The sequence below is a fragment of the Paramisgurnus dabryanus genome, chromosome 18, assembly GCF_030506205.2.
Source record: "Paramisgurnus dabryanus chromosome 18, PD_genome_1.1, whole genome shotgun sequence".
NCBI classification, from domain to species: Eukaryota; Metazoa; Chordata; class Actinopteri; order Cypriniformes; family Cobitidae; genus Paramisgurnus; species Paramisgurnus dabryanus.
In genome coordinates, this window is record NC_133354.1 from 12,569,767 (window position 1) to 12,594,236 (window position 24,470).

The following is a 24,470-nucleotide window of genomic DNA, read 5'->3' on the forward strand; positions in this document are numbered from 1 at the left end:
ATCTACTTGTTGTTTATTTAGCTTGTTATCAGAAATAAACTAATCTAAAAGGACTTTGTTGTAATTGATTTTCTTTACAGGAAGTTACGTGTGTTCCACAAAAGCAGTTTGTTTATGTTGTTACTGCTGAAACCGTCTATATAGAGCATTATAAGTACAGCTTTACACACAAGGTAAACAGCATGAAAGCTGACTAGGTTTTGGAATGAAGCTTTGGTCTTGTAAATGTACAAAAGTAGTCAAAGCAGAAAACACTTATTTTCAAACATAATACCATCAGAACATTACAAAGTGAATCTGACGTGCTCCCTCAAACCATTTCATGGCGTTAGCACAATTTTGTCACTTTAATTAGATTGGCTTCTAAAGAGATTTCTGTCGCTGATGGCACAGACGTGGTGGTTTTCTCTTCACGCCTCCCTTTTGATTATGCATTTTTAAGCTGTGTAATAGGAAACAGAGTGCACGGCAAGAAAAGAACAAGATGATGTTTACAGAACACTTGCTTTAATAAAATGTTTTGCAGTGCCACTTTGTATGATTATTTTGGATGAGCATGGCAAACACTAATGCCACTCTGTTTGTAAGAAAAAGCATTCAATTCCCAAGTCTAGAATAAGAAATCGGTAAAGTCTTTTAAAATGTTCTCTTTAAACAGGATCAAGCCTTGATAAAAGCAAAAGGATCCTATAGTGGGGTCTAAAATCACGATTCACGAATACAAGGAACTGCTGAAAAGGGAGATGGACTGCAGTTAATGGATGCAGCTCCCTGTTCTGGCATCATAAATAACCTTTGCATTGATCGAATGTAGTCTGTGATTCTCTGCAGCCCTTCTATCCACATTCATCAGCCTTGTGTCTGATGTGTTTGCTGGCTACTTAATCCACCGATTACTCAGACGGCCTTTGCTTAGTGTCAACAGCTCTGGCTCCGTGTGATTGCTGCGCACAAAAAACAGAACATGCTATGGCTGTCATCTGTAATAAATCTTAAGTTGCAAACAGAAATATGGTGTAAACAGCACTTCATGGGCGGGGCTTCTTGGGATTAAAATGAATTTTTTGTAATTTCATGCCTGAATGAACTGAAAATGCTGAATGTGGAATAGAAAAGATGACACAGTTTTGTTTTAGTTTCACAGGCTCTGAGGATGAGCAGCCATGCGTTGTGCATTTTTGCAGTGTGAAAATGTAACTGATTTGAATAGACATAAGATGTGTAACAATGCAAAAGGCCTGTAAACAAGCCAAGGTTGTAGATAACAGGGGTGCACAAATTCGGTCCTTGGGCGTTTAGCTCAAACTTGCCTCGGCACACCTGCCTGGAGGTTTTTATGCTGCCTCAAGCTGACTTGTTGCCTCGCTCCATCATGAGGCGGCAGCTCTGGGAAATGCATTTGGGTGATTCTCGCGAAATTAGACTTATGAGGTGTCATGAAACATTTTGATAATAAAATTAAATGCTATCAAAATAAGAAGCATACAATTACAAACATCTGTTCATGTACTATTCTGCACATGATTTCAAATGACATCATAGAAACCAATTTTGTTGTTTTTTCCACATTTAAGAGGTCAATTTTCATTACTGCAATGTGTCCATGACTGGATTTGGGTTCTTTGACATGGAAAATGTATAATAAAAAAAAAAAATTAAAAAAAAACCGCTTCAGTGCATGTTATACTATAAATATTTACAGTAAAGAAACATGTGGTATTTGGTGATCATTTGTAAATGTAGAGACAATAATAAGGACTATAATCGTGTCCAAGACCAATTTTCTCATCCTCTTCAACAATTTTCAATCATTGTTTAAGTCCTCAAGGAACTAACATTTAGAAAAAAAAAAGTTGGAAGGGATTGTGACACTCAAGATGGCTACCAGGTAACAGTTCTTATTTTTTCTCTTCAGATAAAAGTTGAACTTTTTAGTTCTCATTACCGAAACATGAGTTTGTAAATGCATATATTTAATGTAATATCATGTTGCGGTAATGATCATTTTTGATAAGCATTATCTAAAAAATTTAAATAATTCTATAGGAAATATTTTTTAAATCCTCTAAAATAATGGTTATAGTAATTTCAGACCTCAAGCTTATATGGGCAAAAAAAATGGTCTCATGGGCTTTTTAAAAATTCTGATGCTGGACACCTTCTAAATCTGGATTAAGTGAGAATCACCCATTTGGACAGCCTTTATAGGAACCGTAACGGAGAGCACCTTTGTGGTAACTAATCCCATATTCGAAATATACAATACCAATTTTTCGCTAGAAATGCAAGCAAAAATGAAAATATAACCTTATTTACAGTTCACTAAATTTGTGCTCCAGACCCTTTCTTGGCCATCATTTTGTTTTTATGGACTGAACCAGGCTCGACCAATCACATTTCCTGTGCACGCTAACGCATAGAATTGTGGGACAAGACGATAAAGGTCTCTCAGGAGACAGGAAGTAAACCAAACATTGGATTCGGACGTGCCTAGATGCCTTCAAAAGATGCAGCCCTAGTATGCTTATGTTTAATTAGGGGTGGAGCTAAACTCTGCAGGACACCGGCCCTCCAGGACCGAGTTTGGGCACCCCGCTATATAAGAATACAAAAGTAAAACACACTCTTATGCTTGAGTTTCTATTACAGATGAAAGGTAAACATATATTTGGGAAAAGGATAGGATGTCAGGTTAGATAGATTTGAGGTGATAATAAAAGTTTGCCCTCCTTTTGTTTTTGTCTGTTCAGTATCTAGCAGATCAGACCGTCAGACATCCAATTATTCTGTCTTGACTCAGCTGAAGGGAATCTGGACGGATGACTCCAGATAGTGCTCTAGGATACTGAAGAGCTCCTATTGTCCTCACTCAGTTATTGACAGTTTCGTACCAGAGGCCTGACAGTGGATATGTTGATACACAGCCACCCTTTATCTAGCCAGGTCGGGGCATCGTTTCGTGAGAGCCCTCGAATTTAAGCCTTGCCATTTTCCTTTATCCGTAAGAAGCTAGTCTTTGTTCTTCAGTAGAGGCGTTTTCTGGTTCAGCTGGCAGAGGAGCTTTCAGACATTTCTTCTTACCACTGCTTCACTTTTCACGAAGTCTGTCAGAGACATGGCTGTTAGTGGATTATGTAGACTGTTCTGGTTTTTGGCTCAGGTCAATTGACTGGGTAGCTACGGGTGTTTTTGAGTAGATATTCACTTAACTTGTAGAAATACCACAAGGATATTTTAGCCCAAAATTAAAAAAGTGCCATTAGAGTTGTCAGCCTGTGCTTGGACTTATCTCTTTGTGTTCCAGAAGCCAGAAAATCCATTGGCACTGGAACTACGTGAGTGTAAGTAAAAAAAAAATGGTGAACTGTTCCTTAAAGTAAAAATGTAGAACAGGTTTTGAAAGCATTTTTTTCTCTGCATAAAGCACAACTCCATTTTGAATAGATGACTTTGCATCCTTATTATTTGATTTTTACACAGGCAGATGGGGTTCTTATGAGGTGCACTGCATTTGATTCAATCATGACATAGAGGGGTTTCTGTGATAAAGTGGGCTTTTTGGATAATCCTATCAGATTAACATTTGCATACCAACATACATTATTCATTCAGTGTCTGCCTCTCCAATTAGCCAACGTCAGATTTCCTCTAGAGAGGCTTTAACATCTGTGTGACCCGGAAATCCTGAAGGAGATCAGGGTTTGCCTCACCAGCATGAAGCATTCAGATGTGTGCGTTTGTCAATACGTTTATACATTGGAAAGCTGTGTGTGGACTCTGGCATGTTCACTTTCCTTTTCACCTTTTATTCTCTCTCTTCTCTGTCCCATCCTGTCCCGAGCAAAGTGTTCCAGTGGGACCTTTAGACAAAGGATCAGAGCTTAGACAAAATGCCTCTACCTTGCCTGTCCCAGAGGGTGGCCTCTTCTTACATCCCCTCACTGCTTTGAATCTGGTGTCGGCCCTTTGCCAGGTTCTGAGCCATCGCCTGGCGTGTATTTTTATTGTGAATATTTTCATTGTGAATTCATGGCTGAATTCCGGGAGCTCTCATACCTGAATTCTGCCTTGTTTTGCTCAGAAACGTATCTTCTCCAATGCCATCTGTTGGAAACAGTTGAGTCTTTTAGATGTATATATACAATTATGCATTTGACAGATGCCTTTATCCGAAATGACTCATGGTAAATTCAAGCTATACTGCACAGTGTATCTGCATGTGTTTTTCTCTGGGAATCAAACTCATGATCTTGGCATTGTAAGCATCATGCTCTGCCAGTTGAGCTACATGAAGGTAGGAATGTGATTATGTGGTTTGATGGCTATGATAAAGTTGGAGCATTCGCTCACATCGATGATGCATTTATATCATTCCGAGGGTGTGTACCGATTCACTCCACGGATCCGGAGCGTTTGTCTCTGGGCTGTCTGATTATGTCTGACCACAGTCTAGACTCAGTGCTTCACGCTGTCTTGCTGTCTGCCTCTCTGTTGATCTGACTATCTTTTTGAGTCATTGCTTTAAGCTTTGTTTAAGCTCTTATATGCTTGACGGATTGTTTGACTTTGACTTACACACTCATGTTTTGGAGGCGAGTCACTGGCTAGATTGATGTGCTCCTCGTGTCTCTAATGGGGAGAAATGCTTCTTCACCTCTTCTCTCACTTCTTTCTTTTTCCAGCCTTTTCAGACCCAATAATCTCCTCCAAGGTCTTACTTACCCCTTATCGACTTCTGGGTACTCATCATTTATTTATTTTCCTTCTATTTTTGATATCAACCCTAATTTTGTCTGTTTAGTTTACACACTTATGAATTTTAATCTTCTGCTTCTCATTTCAGCCACAGCTTTGTGTATTACTTCTACTCATACTTTTAGCAGTCTGTACACTTTTTATTGTTGGCTCTTTAATAAGTCACCTATGTACGTATTTATACGTATTTGCTAAATGAATAGGGCTGTCACGAATATATAATTTGGCTTAAATGGTTAATTGCCTTTTTTTAGTGCTTTGACGATTATGATGAGTGATTGTTTTATTGCTTTGACATGTAATTTTTATTCGTTCATGAAATCATTTCACATGTTGTGATTATTTAAATGGAATCTTTTGCAAGGTTTACCTTGCAGTAAATATTAATGCACATAACACATTTAAAAGTAATTATTTAATGAATATATCTTTCAAAAACTTTAAAAAATTATTCACAAGAAATAAACACAATAAAGTGTCTAAAAAACATGATAATAAAAATGAAATCAAAATAAACTATACTAGAACAGGCCTTAAATAGTAGCTAATCCTGCTAAGGTCATATTAGTAGGACCCCATGCCTGTAATGGCTGCAAAAAAATAAATTCATGCAGCTCCCCCTTGTGTTTTTTAGAGAGATGTGCAATCATTGCGGTGATCTGAAATCATCGCCATGAGGTCAAACATCGCGATGAGACAATTATTTAATCATTGTGACAGCCCTCCAAATGAATAAATGTAAACTCTAAAACCGTATCCTATGACTGTAGGACAACCGAATCATAAAGCTGACGAATAGTCGATAATTTTCGATAATGAAAATAGCATTCAACAAACGTCATTATCGATTGGTTTGATCTGTAACATCACTTGCCCACCGCCTCAATCACAACAGTGAGAGTTATGGCCCATAAAGTCAGGCCCATCTGTATTAAACTTTTATTAAAAAGTTTTGCCTCTGCCAACGTACTGTCAGTCATCTTACGTCATCATGTAACTCCCACTGCTCTGTACTGCATACGCTATATATACCTTATTCTGCCTGCCACCATATTGATTCCAAAACAAGGCTGTTAGGGGTGGACGTCCAGTGCACATGCTTTAAACATATTGTTTTGTACCGTTATGATGGTCATTTAGTCATGAAAATACATAATTTAACAAATTTCCACAGGATAGAAATGTCGGAAATCATGCATTGTTAAAATTATAAGGGGCATATGACCTATTTTTGAGATAAGAGCAGCGCAATGCGTACATATTAGCCTGTTGCGTATTAACTATTTTCTAATGTTGTAAGCATGCTTACTTTTCTCTACCTTGACAAGAGCGATATATTGCATAGTTCCCGATAGCTTGCAAAAGAATGAGGAAGGTGTGATTAGCATAAAAAAACAGTATCTGATTCATTTGGGCTGGATACATAGGGTGGAAAAATGCATGCTAGGGTACAGAGTGTGTTTTTATGGATAATATGTTCAGAACAGACTTCAGATATAGGTATAAAAAGAAATTGCTGTAGTGCTAGCATGTGTGAAACATCTCTTTATTCAGAACAGTAAATTGTACCAATTATATCCATTTCAATTGTTTTCTTGAAGTTTGTCTCGTGATTCACTTATCTTCATGTCGTCAGTCATTCTTGGCAATAAAGATTTAATCTGTTCCGATAATGAACAGGAAACATTGTGTGTCACATACAAACATATCTACACTTGTTATATAGCACATCAGAATGATGACCCTGACATGTCCTGGGTTATCTAACAGTGGTCATTAATGGATACTAGTTTTACAATTGGTCTGATGGCTTTGTGAATTTAATCCAGGGTTGTACTATGGATGGTTATCTCCATTGTACCGACTTTAATGTGACAAATAGGCCCCCGTTGTCCCGCTTAACACAAGAAACTGAGCTGCCAGTGGTGCGTTCACAATAGGGGTTGTGATTCCTGCTTAATAATAGGGGCATGCCTGTAATATTTCTGGATCGCAACCCCCTCCTAGTTTCTGAATGGTTAATAGTCCGGCTGTGCTGTTGCAAACACTGCTACTAGTATTTGCAGTTTGTTGCCTGCCACCGCCGTCTCCATAGTAATGCGAACCCGTGCATGTAATTGAATTATATCAGTGGCATGAATTATACATGCGACATGATTCAGTGACATTTGGTGGGTGAATATAAAGAGTGGGGAAGTTGTTATTATTATTTTGTCCTAGCTTATGCAGTTGTATCGGTTTCACCCAAATGATGTCAATTATGTTAGACAAATGCTCATTACAAAGAACGTTTATGAATGAGTTCCCCTAACAAATGAGGAACCAGAGACAGCGCTTATGTCATGTTAGCATAAATGCATTAAGTTTCTGTAGCATTACAATTAATAGTTTTTCTTAAAGACTGTGAGGACCAGAGGGAATGTACGCCGGTAGTTAAACATCGACCATGCCAGAGGCGATTAGTCTTGCTCTTACTAGCTTATCAAAGGGCTTGCTTTGCCTCAGCCAAGCCTGGGGATCCGAATCACCATGTGTGATAACAGTTTGCTTAATCACTGATACAGGAACAAGGAAATGAACTGACTGTCAATGGGCTGCAGGAAATTAAATATTCTCCACACATAGTAAACATTAAAGGGATGCCATAAGTTCCCATGCATGTGTTTTAATGCCTTTCATGTAAATATAATCCATATAAAATATCTTCGTGTTTGTCTCTCTTTTTCAGTTTCTGTGTCTGAAGAACATCCGAACATTCCTGAAAGTGTGCCACGATAAGTTCGGTTTGAGGAATAGCGAGCTGTTTGATCCCTTTGACCTGTTTGACGTAAGGGACTTTGGAAAGGTAAGGAACTGTGTTTTTGCTGAGTGAGCACACAGGTTATCTGGGGCGATTTATTATTTTACAAATCATCGCATTTAAATCTCCGTAGCTGGATGACATTAATGTAACGTGTCCCTTTATGGGAGATTAACCTGTAAGTGGGGCTATTGTGCATCAGCTTTGTTCTACTTTTTATAACCCACTTAAGAGACGCAAATACACGCACACAATCCATTAATACCAGGGGTAATATAAAAGCCCGTATAATGCTCTGTTGGCCCTCTGTTGCGAATTTTTTCCCCTTGGTTTTATCTCATCTACTGTGTTTTAATGTGCACATGCACATTTGGTGTCACACCTCAGGGTCAGAAGCACGCCTGTGTGTGCCAATGCATATCTGTGTTGGTGTCTATATGGTTTGTGCTTGCATGTGATGTGTGTGTGTGTGTGTTTATGCAGGTTTTTAATAGTTTTGATTGAATACACACTGAATGATTTACGAGCGAGCGGTGTCGGGAGAGAATGTGCATTGGCTTTGCTTTCTAGCTTTGTATAGCATGTCTAACGTGGATTTTTTTATTTAACTTTTCTAACTTTGATTTAGCTTAAATTGCACACACAGATGTCGGCATCTGGTTACAAATGAGAATTTCAGACAGATGGATCTAATGTTGTCGGAAATCCAATTCGTTGCATCCCCTCTTGATTTCCAACTGTCAAATGCTATGTCAGATCTTTCTCCAGCGGGAAAACGCTGTGATGCTGACTTTGCCCTTTCAGTCATCAAAGCACAGGAGAAAATGTGCCATCCTTAAGAACAACCAAAGCCTGATCTTTATATAGCTATGGCAGTTCAGTCAATACGTTGACCTCCATGATAGCTTATTGTTAATTCTATTTCTGGGAATATTTTCATGCAGAGTCAGCTTGATTTTCATCTTCATCATCAGTATAGTTTAAAAGTTGCTGTTACTGAAAGTGAAAAGAAGGCAACCTTTTTAATATTGATTGTTTTGGTTGTCTGAATTGATTGGACTTCATAAAGTATTTACAGGTGCAAAGCATTCTTGTTCGACCCAAGTGTTTTGTTTCTCCTAACTACTGTTTAGCAAGTCCGCCTGCACCTCTCATCAGTTTATGCGGTCAGGAAAGAAAAGATCAGTGAGACGCATTGGGAAATCTTGAAGGGAGGACCGTGGACAGCGAGATTAAGCCTTTGCCAGACGTTGAGCTTTATGGATAATGTTGAAGACAGTGTGTGAGAGTCAATGAGTGCACGGAAAACAATATTAAAACCCTCGAGCAGTCAGAATCCATCACACACACCCTCCACATGTCAATGTGTAAATTGCGTTTGCGTCGACTAGAAGGTGACGGGCTTGTCCCGTCATTGATTCTCCATTAAGGCCAAGCAGTGCATTATAATATATTGAAGTAGGCAGCTCAATGTCAATGCACCATACATGCAAATCATCTGTCGTTGTTTCAATGAAGAGAGACAGATGATTTTTAGGCTATAAAGATGCATGGTACAAAGCCTTTTTAATCTTTGAATAGTGCATATATATCGTTGAACTTTCACCCCTAGTAGCTATATATCTCCCAGGCCTGTCAATTTCAGGGTGCCTTTGATAGGAGTGGACAAACTATAGTCCTTGGTGTCCTTACAGTTGGCATACTGTGTTGTTGCTCTCAAAACTAATCAAGTCGATAATTCATAAATAAGTTCTCCACAGTTTACTTATCTGCAAGAAATCTACCTGCTATGGATGTGTCATGATGGTTGACTAGCCATCATTCAACTAATTGCTTGGTCAGGTCAAGTAGTTTTTCTTTTTTTATTAATCCCCTATAAAGTGCCTGCGTTATATTCATACAAATTTGGAAATACGTCTTAGCCCCTAGTCCTAAGGTTTTGTTACATTCAATGATGCATAAAAAACGTGCCTTGCGCCCTTTGCATTCTGTAACACCCTGTGTTAGAGATAGATAGACAGACAGACAGACAGACAGACAGACAGATACCGATAGATAGATAGATAGATAGATAGATAGATAGATAGATAGATAGATAGATAGATAGATAGATAGATAGATAGATAGATAGATAGATAGATAGATAGATAGATAGATAGATAGATAGATAGATAGATAGATAGTTTTTGAAGGGCACACCTGAAATTTAGTTAACACCCCTTAGAATTGTATGACCCTGGGATTAGTAAACCCAAATCCAGCCAAAATATACTGGGATGACTTACTGGTCAATAAATGGATAGTTTAGGCAACCCACAGGTTTTACATCTATAATAGCTAAATCTAATGGACAAGGCTTTCACATACCTATCTCAACTTAAGCCCCACCAAGAGGGGGAGGGGCTTAATCCATCTCCCCAATTTCTCACTGCTAATGAGAGACTTTTACTCCAAGTAGGGAATAGTTCAGTATCTAGGAAACACAAATCTGTTCATTTAGTTCAACCATTTAATCTCTGCATGCTCTCAGTTCATCACCACTTCAATACTCTTTCCTGGGTGGAGCAGCTACAGAGACACCTACCCCTCCTGATGCATCAGGCAATTGTCTTCCCTTTAATTTTTTTTACATTTCACTGCTTTTAAACAGATGGCTCACCCCCAACACCCTAAATCTCCTGTTAAACTCTGCCAAAACACTCCTGTCAACTTCCTGACGCTTCATACCCTCCTCTATCCCATCAGCCCCTGGGACACATCCTTACCACGCTCACAGATGGACCTGGATTCTCTTCACAATTTCATATTCATTGTGATATCATTACTCATAAACACAGAGATCTCTGGGGTTCACTTTCGGTTTAATGTGCCATTCAAACCAAACTGCTCCTGTCTTTCTAATTGGATCTAAATATGCAGTTGTTATCATTTAAATGAACACCACAATCACTTGGCTTCACGTCTTTGTGACAATTAGCATGATGACACTCCACCTGTTCGCAATGTGCGAATCAGACAGGTTGAAGATGATTTTGATTATCCGTTGTTTGATTGCATTCAATTGACTTGCCACAGGGTGATAAGAACAAAAGCGACTGTGACATTGCTGCTCTACAAAATCTTATTGACCTGCTCTCTTTTGTTTAGTGTTGTCATAATTATCCATCGTCTTTATTCAAAGACCGAAGCACCTCCCGGTGGAATCATGTGGGCGTGCTTTAAATTAACAGTCGGCTTCATCTGGGAACAGGATGAGTAAAACTGTTTCATGATTGACACCAGTGAGGGGCCCTTTGGAGACCTCTGGGAATCAAATATTATTTCCATAAGATTAAATGCGAACAAAGGGTGTGACTCTTTTTGCACATGTGCACAGAATCAGTCAGTCTCATATATTTTGCTCTTTCCAGTAATATTTCTTAATTTTTGTAAAGCAAAATCACAGTTATTTAAGTGATCCCACCCTTTCTTAGATCCCAGGATAGATGACATAATGTGAAGACGTGGCATGCAGCATGACTTGTTCAGGGATGCAACTCATACATAAAAATGTTTCTAATTATTTTCAGGTGAATTAGCTTGAATAGAGAAAGTGTGTTGTATTTTAGCTTTTTTTTAGTTAGTGCAATGTTTCTATAGGAACATTACAAGTGGGGCGTGACAAACGTGAGAAAATTTTGTCATTTTTGTGCCCATCTCTTTTAATTCCTTTATTTATTGACCATACTTTTAAAAGAACACATTTAAATATAATCCGAACTTAAAACAACATCAGACTGTGAAGAAAATGTCAAGCGGAACCATAGCCTACAAGAATTAATTAACTTTGGAAAGTTTTTTTGAAGCGGAACAAAAACTTTAATGTGTAGAGGTGGTATAGGTGGTTGCAGGTATAAAAGTTAACAATTGATAAGTTTGTGACACGGAGTGAAAAGAAACTGGAGATTCGGGACAGTGGACCTAATTAACTAAAAAGCCAGCCGAAAACAAACTTAAAGGAATAATCTACCCTTTTGCCATATTAAAACTATGTTATTACCTCAACTTAGACGAATTAATACATACCTATCTTTTTTCAATGCGTGCTCTGTACAGCTTGTTATGAATGTGTTAGCATTTAGCCTAGCCCCATTCATTCCTATGGTACCAAACAGGGAAGCCACCAAACACTTCCATGTTTTCCCTATTTAAAGACTGTTACATGAGGAGTTATACCAGTAAGTATGGTGCCACAAAACAAAACTTTTTTTGTTGTCATGGAAAGGTTTGTTGTTTTTAGTCACATGACCTGCAATCGCTTGCGGCTTCCAGCACTCTCTCTGTAAATAATGCTGGAAAAAATAGGCGAACACGGCAGCCACGTATCGGCCGATGCCAATACACATAAAACTCGCAAATATCGGCCCGATATATCACCTCTCAAATATGGGTAGGTTTCTTCAAGAACACCAAATTTTGAGCAAAAAGCTGAAATAATTCCATTTTTGTGAAGGACTTTTGATAGAGATCAGATTCAGAGTGATCCTCAAAACATACACAGAGTTCTTACTCTTTCACGTAAAGCGTTGCGAAAGAGGAACCTGTGGATAACTGGTGGATAATATCGGTATAGCGGTATTGCAATGACAGAAATAGTCGTCATTGACAGGGAAGCGTTTTCTCTTAATTGACAAACTCTTATTATAATAAAACCAGGTAATCTTATTATAATATTACCCCCTCTTAATCTGCACTATCCAACCACGGCACTGCCTTTTATTTTAACAAACCACAATCATGGTGATCAGTGTTTGCATTTCATCAGCTCATTTGCATTTAAAAGGACACACCATTTTTGCTCACACCTACAAAGTGGCAATTTTAGCATGTTATAATAAATTATCTGTGGGGTATTTTGAGCTAAAACTTTACATACATACTCTGAGGACATCAAATACTTATTTTACATCTTAAAAAAATCTCTTTATATGTCCTCTTTAATAAATCTGTCATTCCTACTGTTTTCATTTTTAATAACTTTTCTCTGTGTTAGCACAGGGCCACAGCAGGGCTGTTTTTTAAACGCATGATTACAGTTCAGTGACCTGCCATGTTTACTCTCTCCTCTTGCATACAGACTGCTCAAGTGTACTTGTGCGCTCTTGTCTGCCCTTATCTCCTCTTCTCTCCTCTCCAATCTTCACCTCTCTTCTTCTCTCCTCTGCTCTCCTTGCCTCTCCTCCCCTCTCCTCTTCTCTCTAAATGGTGTCTGAAAATAGCCAGTTGCCAGGCATTCTCTAGTACTGCAGCATAACACTGCTCAAATACCTGTGGAGGAACAATGGTGACATTAACGAATAGACTTTCTGTAAAGGTTATTGTAGTGATTTGAATTGCTGTTTTAACACCTCAAAGCCATGCTGAGACCGCTAAAAAACTGAACAGGTGGCATTTGTGCATTTGTAGGTTGGCTGAGGTCTCGTGTCAGGCTGACTTGCTTTTATTTTTCATCAGTGGGGAGGTCAGTGCCTCTTTGACCTTTGATGTAGTCTAGTTAAATGAAACGTTTACTGCTAAGCAAACATTTACTTTAAACATTGACTTTAAATAGTTGTAGACAAGTAAAAATGTGTTTTTTGGTTGCTGGCCAAGAACACGATTAGTTTTTCGCCATATAGAATGGATATTTTGCTGTAATGTTCCTCGTAATGTTTTCTTGTTGGACAAACTACTTCAACTAAGTTTGGGATTAACCCTATAGGCCATAAAGTACTTTCAGCTGAAAATTGCTTTTTCGAAATCAGTCTTGTTTTGAAAGTTCCTCTTTTATTTGCAAAGGCATCCCTGTTGTGAATTAAATGATATTGAGACTATAAAATTTATAGCCTATAGATGTTGTTGTGGAAAGCCATTTTGCCACTCTCGGTTCATTAAAGAAAATCTCCCTGAATGCAAGGAAATCTCACTATCCACAAAGCAAATACCTTTGTATCCCTGTCACACTCTGTTCCCAGTGACATCTGTCCATCAGAAGCAGGGCTGCATGATTTAACATAATGCTGCCAACACAATTAATTATTCATTCAAATGCCTCACTCTTGATGATAATTCTCCTGCTATGAATAATTGAAGTGATGTACCTGCTTCACTTTGGCCCTGCCTCTTTTCTCTCCCCCTTCAAAATGCCTCATTAGTCATCACCTCATTATAGAGGTACCCACTAAACCAGGTGGTTGTCAGCTATTGTTTATCATCCAGGACAGGCATGCAACATAACCACAGAATTATGTTAAATATTAACATTTTGATAATGAGTTTAACAAATGTAGCAATTTAAGATGTCTCTGACCTCATGAGCATAATTAAAAAAATGCCCTTTGCTACATAGTGGAGATTGGACTGGAAATGATGCGGAAAATGCAGGACAGGAAGATTGAGACGTGTTACAAGCCACACTCAAACTTAGGCCATGGCTCTGAAAAGGGGCAGTCTTCTTAACACAAAAATACTGCTTGTGGTTATGTCAACAAGAAGTAAAACATTAAGTATTAAAACTCTAACCATGCAATATTCTCCTCTGTATTTCCAGTATACGAAAGCAAAACAGAAGTAATATTTCATAAATGTGTTTCCCCAGAATCAGCTCTTTGTTGTTCTGGCAGTTCTGTGTTCTGACAGGAGGTGATGACAGGCAGTGGCGTTTAATTTTGCAGAATGAAAAGTGATGAAATGCTGAATTCGTTATACAGACCGAAAATGCTCTGCACAATAAAATCTACATTGCAGAAATAATTGCTACTCTTTTGTTTTTCAATTGAGTATGTAACACTTGAAGAACTTCACACTGGGCTCTGCCGAGTTTCTCTTTGATGATTCTCTACATTTTGTTGTGCCACAGAGTCTAATGGGCTGTTTATAGTAGATGTGTTTTCGTCAATCGGATCACAGGTGTACAAGAGCAACACCTTCATGTTTACACCTAGTATTTTAATCCGTCTCTTTTGTCCACTTTCGACCACTTCTGTCCTAATTACTTTGAGGGGGTGGTCTGTCGAGACTGTAGGCGAGTCCCTTTGCTTTCTTTTAAACCGATCTCTCTGATGAAGCCAATAAAGAAGTGATTTAAACTGCAATTCTTTGACTGGCCGCTAGAGGCTGGGTCCAAAAGGAAGTCAATTCCCATAGAGCCCCATGTTAAAATGACCATCTTTAGAGCAGAAAAAATATGTTTATAGCTTGGTACAAATTTTTTTTTGGTCTGTATAATTAATTTTGCCCTTCGTGACAACTGCATTTTTTTGTAACTCATCCGTTTAAATGATATTAAGCCTTAAAGTTTGGCATAATTAAGGGTGTGGCCACTTGAGTGATGGTTGAACTGCCACTGCTGTCACCAGAGTCGAGCTAGGTGGGCGTGGTTTCTGCAACCAGCCACCTCAGCTTCATCCACGTCTGGCTCTTTACCCATTTTCGCATATCTGCGAGTGATGCGCAATGACGCGCGGCCAAGATAGCGACAGCAGACACCGCCTACTATTGGCTTCAAAAACAATCTTAAGAAACCTATGGTCACGGACACTACGTCCATCTTTTTTACAGTCTACGGTTTAAACTGACTCGAACTAATATTAGGTAAGAGTACGCTGCTTGTCTTGTTGGTAAACATGCTACACAGAGTTTTGTACATGCATATGTAAGAGCTTTCTCTGATATTTCCAAACAATCAATGAAATAAGCTTGTGCAACTTTCACACGCCTGCAAAAGAAAAACAAAGATAAAAGAGGCGGAGATCAGCCACTTCAGTTTTATCAATTAAAGCCCACGGATTGCGCTGAACACTGTTGGTTTGCGCTAAAAGTCATATCCTATGGAAAAGCTTTGTGTTCGGTACCTTACATTAGATCAAGAGATGGAGAGTAGGCATCTCTTGTGGCTGCTCGAACACATTCGACTACATGTGTGTCTACGCCACAAAAGCAATACGGTCGAATGTGTTTTCGACTACCTCTGAATGTGGTCGATTGTGGACGAGCTCAAAACGTTTCACACCCTGTTTAAACCTGTTTTTAGCGTGATCCGATCTACAAAAGTGCATCTTAATACCATGTGTAAACAGCCTATAAAAGCATTCAGATGTGGCATAGAAAAAGGAGAAGGATGTTTTTAATGTGCAGCATTTTCCTTTACTTGGTGTGACTCCAGCTAGCCATGACAATACAGAGGAATCATCCAGGAAGAGCAGTACTCCTGCAGGAGGAAGTACTTCTACATTCAGCTCCAGCCATGAGACCCGTGCGGAGCACTCTCATTATTTTTCTTCCTTCCTCCGTTGTGCTCTGTTTCATTCTTTTCTCTTGCCCTTTAGTTGGCTGCAAACCTAAAGGTATTTCTCTGACAGACAGGTACATTTTTCCTGTGAAGTCGTGAGCATGAATAAATATACTATAGGAGGATTTGTCTTTCTACGTAAACTCTGGAACCTGTTTGAGATTCTACTGCTTTAGCCGTGGGTGGCGAGTTTTGCTTTTGCTGACCTCTCCGCCCCAATAAACAAGAAACAGGTAAACATGAACACTGCTATGTGTGTTAATCCCTTAGGGATGATTCATACACTGAATAGAAAATTTTTACCGTATGGCAGAGGGGTGGTGTTTTGGAGCATGGGATGGCTCATATTAAAATCTTAGGGGCATCATTCAAGGTGAAATCTACTTTTGGTTTATCTGCTCGGGCTGCTCAGTCAACAAAAGATGATGATGTGTTGGGATTTAAGCTGTGGTTGTCCAGCAGGTTCAAGGTCATAAACATGTACCACATGGTGCATCATCTAATTCTGTTAATCCAAAGTACACAAGCAGAAAAGAAAAAAGCAGTGTAAATATGGAGCATTCTCAGAGTCCAAGCATATAAAGCAGTTTTTGGATGAAACCCAAGGAGTTAGTCTTTGAAAATAATCAACTGGTATAAATGTCACTGGGTGTACATTAATACCTCTGGTCTCCATTAAAAGGCACTATTGCTCTCTCTTCTTTTCCAGTCTAACTAATCAGGACGCCGCTATATAAAGCCTGCTGTGCCAATCTGGGTTTCAGGCTACCAAGACATAAAAGCTGTCCACAAGTGAATCTAATCTTCTATCGTATACCCTATTAAAGACTTGATATGAAAATGGGAACTAATGCATTATGAGAATATCTGTATCCCTTTGCTTGTATATTACAGGACTGTAAAAGAAAGAAAGAACGAACACTATGACAGAAGCCAGGGTTCCTAATAGCGGGGGTCATAGGTACTCAATATAAAGAGAAATCATTAATCTTACATTACACCCTTCAGATATGCCAGTGTGACCATGAAAGTCCTCTTTTCTTAAATTTTTGCTTTTATTTTTTTGCTATTTGGTGCATATCTTTATCCGTTTATTCTTTTAAAATATAGCACATTAGTAGTGCTCCTCTCAATATGTATAAACTTTTTCAAGGTAGATCTACTCCTGTAAACCACTGCAGTTGATTAATTCAGAAATATATTGTGTTTTTGATCACAGATGAACTTTTTTTACCCTTTATAAACAGACACTACTGCTGCACTTTACTCAATATGACATGGACAAGGCAATTTGATACGGATGATAAAAGTTGGAGTGTTTTCTCTTGCCTTTGCTCTCTCTCTCTCTCTTTAACTTATTTCTTTTGCACTCTTGAAGATGCCCTGCCAGGTGGTGGAACACATCATGCTGGAAGTGCTAAACTATAGCCCTTCTTCCACTGCTGTTCATTTCTCACCCGTAGGGTCGCCCCTGCTAGTTAGCAATAATAACGGCCCGCCTGCTCTGCTGTACACCTTACAGCTCAGGTGGACATAGTAAGAGTCGGCCAGTTATTGCTGCTACCACACTATCTCTCTAGTGCATATTCTGTTGTTCTGTCCTGTTGATTGTCAGCACTGGTCATAAAAGCTAATTTATTTATATAATGATTAGGCTTTGGATTATAGAGGCCTTTGGTAGATTAGGATGTAGACTATGGCCCGTTACCGGTTTCAAGGTATACAGAGGTATTAAACAGTCAAGGTTTCAAAAACCACTAAAATATTCTGTGATACCGTCTCCAAGGTATGAGCTGTGTTTATACAAAATTCGTTAAATCTTTAAGTCATGTGATTGATTTGGGGGCGGTTTCCTGGACAGGAATTAGACTAGTCCTAGACTAAAATTAATGTAAGAGCTGTCCAAACTGAAAACAACTTGCTCTGACATATCTTAAAATACATCAGTGCCCTTTGTTTTACATCATAATGCACATAAGTAATGTTTTTAGTAAGGCATGTTTGTTAAAACTATCCTAATTAAACTAAGGTCTAGTCCTGGATAAAGCTAATCCCTGTCCGGGAAACCACCCCTTGATGTTTACATTTAAATACATTACGAAAATATTATATATTTTTTTGAAAGCATATTATAATTAAAAGGCTTTATTTTTACCTGCCATTTGAAAAATTACACATTTTAGTGTTGCAATGGCAAAACCGCAACACTGTGAAACTGTGGTATTTTTACTAAAGGTTATCATACCAGCAGAACCTTATACCGGACCATGCCTAATGTAGACAAATCTGATATTTGTTTAAGTTAACACTGCCTGCAGTATGATATAATTCATACTGTCCATCCATTCCAATCCTTCCAGAAAAAGTTTTTTTGTGATTGTTGCGGGGAAAAATCCTTTGATCATGTTTTCTTAAAAAATGCGATGTAATATGCAGGATATTTATGCAATTTTATGCTATGAAATTGCGGGAACTTGCAAAAACTGCGGGAACTTGCCAACTTGCACAAACTGCAGTTGGGGTTTGCAGCTTTTCAATGATATTCACGTTGCGTAATTACGTCACTTCATATACTTTCCCATAGCAACAGGGGACATGGCTGAGCTTGTGTGAAGTAAATATAAAATTTTTGAACTTTCTAGCAAGATATATTTGACTTTTTGCCACGAAAATGCGAGAATTATGAAATCCCCGAATATTTTGCGTGCGGAAATTTGCAATTTATGCGGCGAAAGTGTGGCGTATTTGATGCATTGAATCATTCGATCGCATATTCACGTTATTTGGTAGGGCTGGGCAAAAATTTTTTTTTCGATTAATCGTTTTTTAAAACCTGGTCGATTCAGAATCGATTCTCAAGGAGCAGAATCGATTTTTTTTTTCATATTTATTTCTGCAAACATTGAACGAAAGATTAACGTTAATCGAATTACTAGTCTTCTTCACTAGATGTCACCCTCTTTTGTGCCTTGCGCGATGTGATCTAAGAGAGTTGTTCACTGTTTTTTATTAATATAGTATTTGTAATAAATCTATATTCATCGAGTTGAATCGAGAATCGAGTATAAAAACCAGCCCAAGAACTTGAAATCGAATCGACTTGATAGCTTGCGAATCGAAATCGAATCGATCTGGAAAATCTGAATCGATACCCAGCCCTATTATTTGGAGGGACTGCCATTCATTCTACAAACACACCTGTCTTCTGCAGGGTCGTGGGAGGGCTGGAGTCTATCCTAGCCGTGTACACCCTGTACAGAACAGTTTATTGCAGGACTTGATAATATTTTAAATATTTATTTTTATGATGTGTACTCTTAATTGGTGTCACCATATTCAAGTGCTGTGGTTATTGATACTATTTTCAGAGTCTTTGTCCAGTGTGTTGATAAGAAGATGGTTTGAGCTTTCATAAAGCAAAAGGGAACATTATAATTCGTGCTGTTTTCTTGTTTTTTGTTAAACCGCTGTTAATGTATAAACGCGATCTAAATAATTGATTGTTACTACTGTTACCTTGTTCCCCTTCAGACCATATGGACAACCACAATTTAATTGTATTAAAGATTATAGGGAAGTAGAAAAGAGTAGTGGTATCGAAGCAAATACAAAGTAATGCGGATATCACACACATAATAGGAAGACTTTCATAATTTCAGTTCTGGACATGTTATGATTCCCTATGCTTTCATCAAAGAGAGAAGTCTTGGCCAAAGATGTGCTTATGCATTGAAGCCAGTGCTGTTGAGTGCTAGGAGCCTGATGGTTTGTCTCTGAACTCTCAATTATCTCAGCGTGAGAGTGGACTGCATGACAGAAGAGCTTCTCTGTACAGTGTGCAAGCAACTTCAAAGGCTGATAAAGAGTGCCGGGTGGCCATTGTGCCACGCAAGAGGCTTGTTGTGCGCCAGAATGCTGGTATAGCCAGAGGCAGTGCAGTTTTTTTCATTGTGAGATGATTCTCTTCGCTCACATGCCCCTTGATGCTATTCGTCACGTTGTGATACCGTGCCCAGTCAAGCCAACACCCTGTCCAGATGGTCAACCCAGACGGTTTGCTTTTAAATGATTTGAATCTTATAGAATCATAGCTGGATATAGTTGTAATTAAATCATTGTTTTTGTCAGGTTTCTGATTTGTCACTGCTGAAATGGCCTGAAGGATGTGTTGATGCCATTCATGCCAAATTGAACGCAGACTGTTTCTGCCATAATAAGCAATCCTCCTGTTCCCTCCTGTTTATTTTTCTTTTCATACTGTCTGTCTGCCAAATTAATAAATGTAAATATAAGAATCATGCATATTTCTGACTTCCAACATTTATAGCTACACACACTCTCTGCTTAAGTTTGTGCGGCACAATGGTTACCCTGCCCAGCCTTTGTTTAGTCACCAAACACAACTGCTCACGTTTGCTGGCCACATTCGGCCAAGGGAGTAATTTCAAAGTGAACATTATTTCACTGTCATGTGCAGATTGTGTTTGGAAAGCCTTGCATCAGGCAGTTAACCATGTTTTCTTCTTTTATTTGTTACACTAAGCACATTGAATGTGGAATAACGTGAATTTTATAGTTGTTATACCTCACATGGCATATAATATTTGTGTTTTTCCCAGCAAGAAACTCAGTTCACAGCCAGAAATGTACACTGAAGTCAGACAAAAGCCTCCCAACCAGCTCGCATGTTGTGCAACACACAACGCTTTTTCATCCCAATATCATATTTTGGTCAGTATGGCCCAGCCTAGGGGTGGGCGATATGACCAAAATCTTCTATCACGATAGGATTAATTTTATATCATGATAACGATATGTATCACGGTAGAGTTTTTTATGTTTTAATAAGGTTTAAATCTTTAATACCATAGAAATGTTCATAATTCTCACAAAAAACATATACAAGCATAGAAAGAAGATAAAAACAAACAAAACTCAAGCTCTCTGAAGATACACAGTCAATAAGAATGATAATAAATAATTATGCATGTATGTATAGGCCTATATATATTTTTATTTAAGGTAGAAAAGTGATTTAATCAGGAGCAGTGAGAGATTTTTTTCTCAATGCTGTTTGATTAACACGAGTGACAGACAGGAGCAAAATTAGGTAACTTCCCCTTTAAGACCAAAGTCCGGATCCAATACACTGTTACACATGCGCTTTCTCTTTTAGCTGTTTACTTTCTCTTAAGACCTTACTGGTCGTGTTTATGATGATGCTTGCAAAGATGGGAATTTTGACGCATATGTGTATTTAAGGCCAATAAAGCGGGAAAAATGCTCACGAGCTTAATAAGCAGAGGTCGCGCGACTTGCGCGGTCCTCCCAGACAGAAAGAGCAGCGGTTGCGCGACTTGTCCGCTCCTGACACACAGAAAGAACGCACGCATACAGATCTGTTGTCTGTGTTTCAATGGCTTAAAATAACTTGTTTTAAAACTGCAGTGCTTAAATACGTGTACAAACGTTACGTTTTCGCGACCACACGCACAGGAGCGTGACGTGGGCACGTAACCTCGATAGAAACGATAGTCCAAAATCTCTACCGGTTGACAAATTTCTACCGGTTAATTTTGTCTACCGGTTTATCGCCCACCCCTAGCCCAGCCCTTACTGTTTATTACAGTAGAGAGATTCTACTTGTTTACAATTAATTATTCTAACAAAACAGATTTGTGACCCTCGACCACCAAACCTATAAAAATAGCATGGGTATATTGTACCAATGGCCAACAAATACATTGTATGGGTCAAAATTATTGATTTTATGCCAAAAATCATGAGGATATTAAGTAAGGAGGATCATGTTCAATGCAGATATTTTGTAAAATTCCTACCCTAAATATATAAAACATTTATTTAGTATTAGTAATATGTGTTGCTAAGGACTTTATATGAACAACTTTAAAGGCAATTTTCTCAATATTTAGATTTGTTGTACCCTCAGATTCCAGATTTTAAAATAGTTGTATTCTAACAAATCATACATCAATTGAAAGCTCATTTAGAGGATAAATCTTAATTTAAAAAATGTACACTTGACTGGTTTTGTGGTGCAGGGTCACATTTAGTTTTAAACACAGATTTTAACACATTATATGTAATTTTAACACATTATGTGTCATTTTGTGTTGATTTTGTGTTAAAAAAAAAAAAAACACAAGTTGTGTTAAAAGTAAAAAGTTGAATGTTGACGCATGTATTGTGTTGTCCCAGAAACAACACTAATGTGTTGTTTTTAGCATATCTGTTAAAAACTCTTGACAATTATCTATTTAAACAGAAAAGGTACTAAAGTGACGAAAATAAATAATAATCTAGACATATTGTTAATAACTCTGAGTGGTGTTGTGTAAGGCCTGTGGTGGGTTTCTCTTTAATCCTGCTTGACTCTTAAGACTGATTTTCACTTTTGAGAAACAACCCAGAAATCATCCAGAAAAGAGAGCCAGACCTCAGAGAGGTTAAAAACAGCATATTCTGATGAAATGCTCATTGTAAATGATGATATTTTTGGAAAGGGGCGAACATTTTCTAAAACCCCCAAAGGCTTAACTTGGGTGAAATCAACCGTCACAAATGCAGATGGTAAGCTTCTCACACCAAAAGAACCATACTGTGATCTTGGAGTCCCTGCAGTCGACATTAAAAACCCTCAGAGACTGAAATCTCCCCTCTATGAAATGTAGGCAGGGTCGTATACAAAGCGAGCTGGTACTCTGCACGCTATTTTACCAAAGCTCTGTTATAACGGCCCCACTTTCCTGGCATTACTCAGCTCTTTGATGTGCGTGCCATCTTGTTTTTGTTTTGCCGTATGCCAGTGGGGGCAGAAAGTAATGAGATTTCAGTTGCCATAGGCTACTAAAGGCTTTCAGGTAAAGTAAAGTTTTAACATCCTGTTTCAAATGGATCACCACTTTTTTATTTTCCTTTTTATGAGGGCTCTGTTTTGAAGCTCAGCTGAAATGAATCCTGGGTCTATTCATGGATGGATTTATTCAAATCTGTTTTTAGTGCTGTCATGCTGTTTTCTTGACACTCCGCAGCTTCTCTTGCCAAAAAGTCTGTATTATTTATTTGTTCTCATGTGGCACAGGTGTAAACTTGACATTGTGTGCATCACCCTCGATCCAGACACCAGGCCTTGCTTGTTTGCGCAGCCGTCTGCTCACTTACACAGAATGGGGCTGTCATTATTGCTGGCATTGAAGCAATTCATTATTCAGTTTCTTATGCAGCTGCCAGATCTCAGCCGCTAATGCTACATAATCTGCAGGCTCTTCCCGGGAAGTGGTCGGGGTGCCGCACCCACTGAAGGTCAACCCTGGATGGGGTCTGGAAAGTCCTGAGCTACCTTTAGTGGAGGATGTGAGCACCTGGCTGGGTTTCTCACCTGTGGTGATGCAAACAGCGACTGTATGGCAGATGCTTGCATCTGTCACTCATTGACTCATCTCATGCTGTATTTCATGCTGCCTTAAGGGTTTGGAGTCGTTGTGTTAAGAGAGTTATCCTCCAGATCTTTTTTCCCTTCTTGCCATTGCAGTAATTTGTGTACTTGACACTTTCACATGAGATCTATACACCAGTAGTGTTAGACGCCCCTGTTAGCTTGAATAGCGTAAAACGACTGTATCTAACCCCTGTGCTCTGCCCTGATCTCTTATTAGCCTCTCTGCAGAAGAGCTCAAAAATGCTCTCAGTGTCAGTGTGATGCTCTCAGTGGACCCAGACAGAACATGGAGAGATGAACATTGAGCTAAAGGTTGTGAACCTCTGTAGACTTGTGCTGTTAAATTTCCTCCACTGACATTAGCTGTCAGAAGCTCAAAAGTTGTGTTTTACTTTTTTCAAAATTCAATAAGCATAACTATGTTTTGTTTTTCACGATCCATTGAGTGTAACACTGCTTTTATTTTTATTATTACTGTAAATCAAAAATTCTCATATTGCTGATGCTGCAGTGATACTGCTTATAATGTTTATATATAAATTCCCTTCCCTAATTGCATTGATATAATATGTTTTACATCAGTGGTCTCCGGTTGCCCACACAGAGTCTGTGAGTTGCCCGCCTCCATTTATTTATTAATTTTTTTTAATATTAGCTTGGCTTCTTTTATGTACGTAAAGAGCACCTATGGTCCGATTCACGATTTTACATGTTCTTTGGTGTGTATGTGTGTATGAGTACATGTTAAGGATATGCAAAAGGTACAATACCCCAAAGTAAACAATGACACGAGATATAATTTCCAATGTAGATCTCTTTTTTTTTGGACTGCAACAAACACGCATATTGTAGGCAATAGTTTACTTCCTGGGTCTGTTGACGTGGACAAGACCGACATTGCCATCTTCCAAACATGGTAAGGAGCGCCACATTTCCAGCTGACGTCAGAGGTATTTAGGCCAATTACAATATACACATTAGCTGGCCAATCAGGGACACAGCACTTTTCAGATTGATGATTTTTCTACACAATCAGAGCGTTTTAGGAAAGCAGTATATCTGGAGCTACAAAAATGTACGAAATGTAGAAAAGAATGTTTTTTAACCATATACCACGCAAGCACATTGTATTATACTAAATACACAAA

At 38.5% G+C, this 24,470-nt stretch overlaps 1 protein-coding gene across 6 annotated transcripts in view; it reads left to right on the top strand.

Moving 5' to 3' along the window:
• The window catches only part of vav2 (vav 2 guanine nucleotide exchange factor), a 194,604-nt gene that overhangs the window by 45,581 nt on the left and 124,553 nt on the right, over window positions 1-24,470 (top strand). For all 6 annotated transcript variants that reach the window (XM_065244206.2, XM_065244208.2, XM_065244204.2 and 3 more), the window contains exon 2: window positions 7,484-7,600. In XM_065244206.2, coding sequence (XP_065100278.1) covers window positions 7,484-7,600 — 117 coding nt within the window. The remainder of the gene's footprint in view (window positions 1-7,483; window positions 7,601-24,470) is intronic.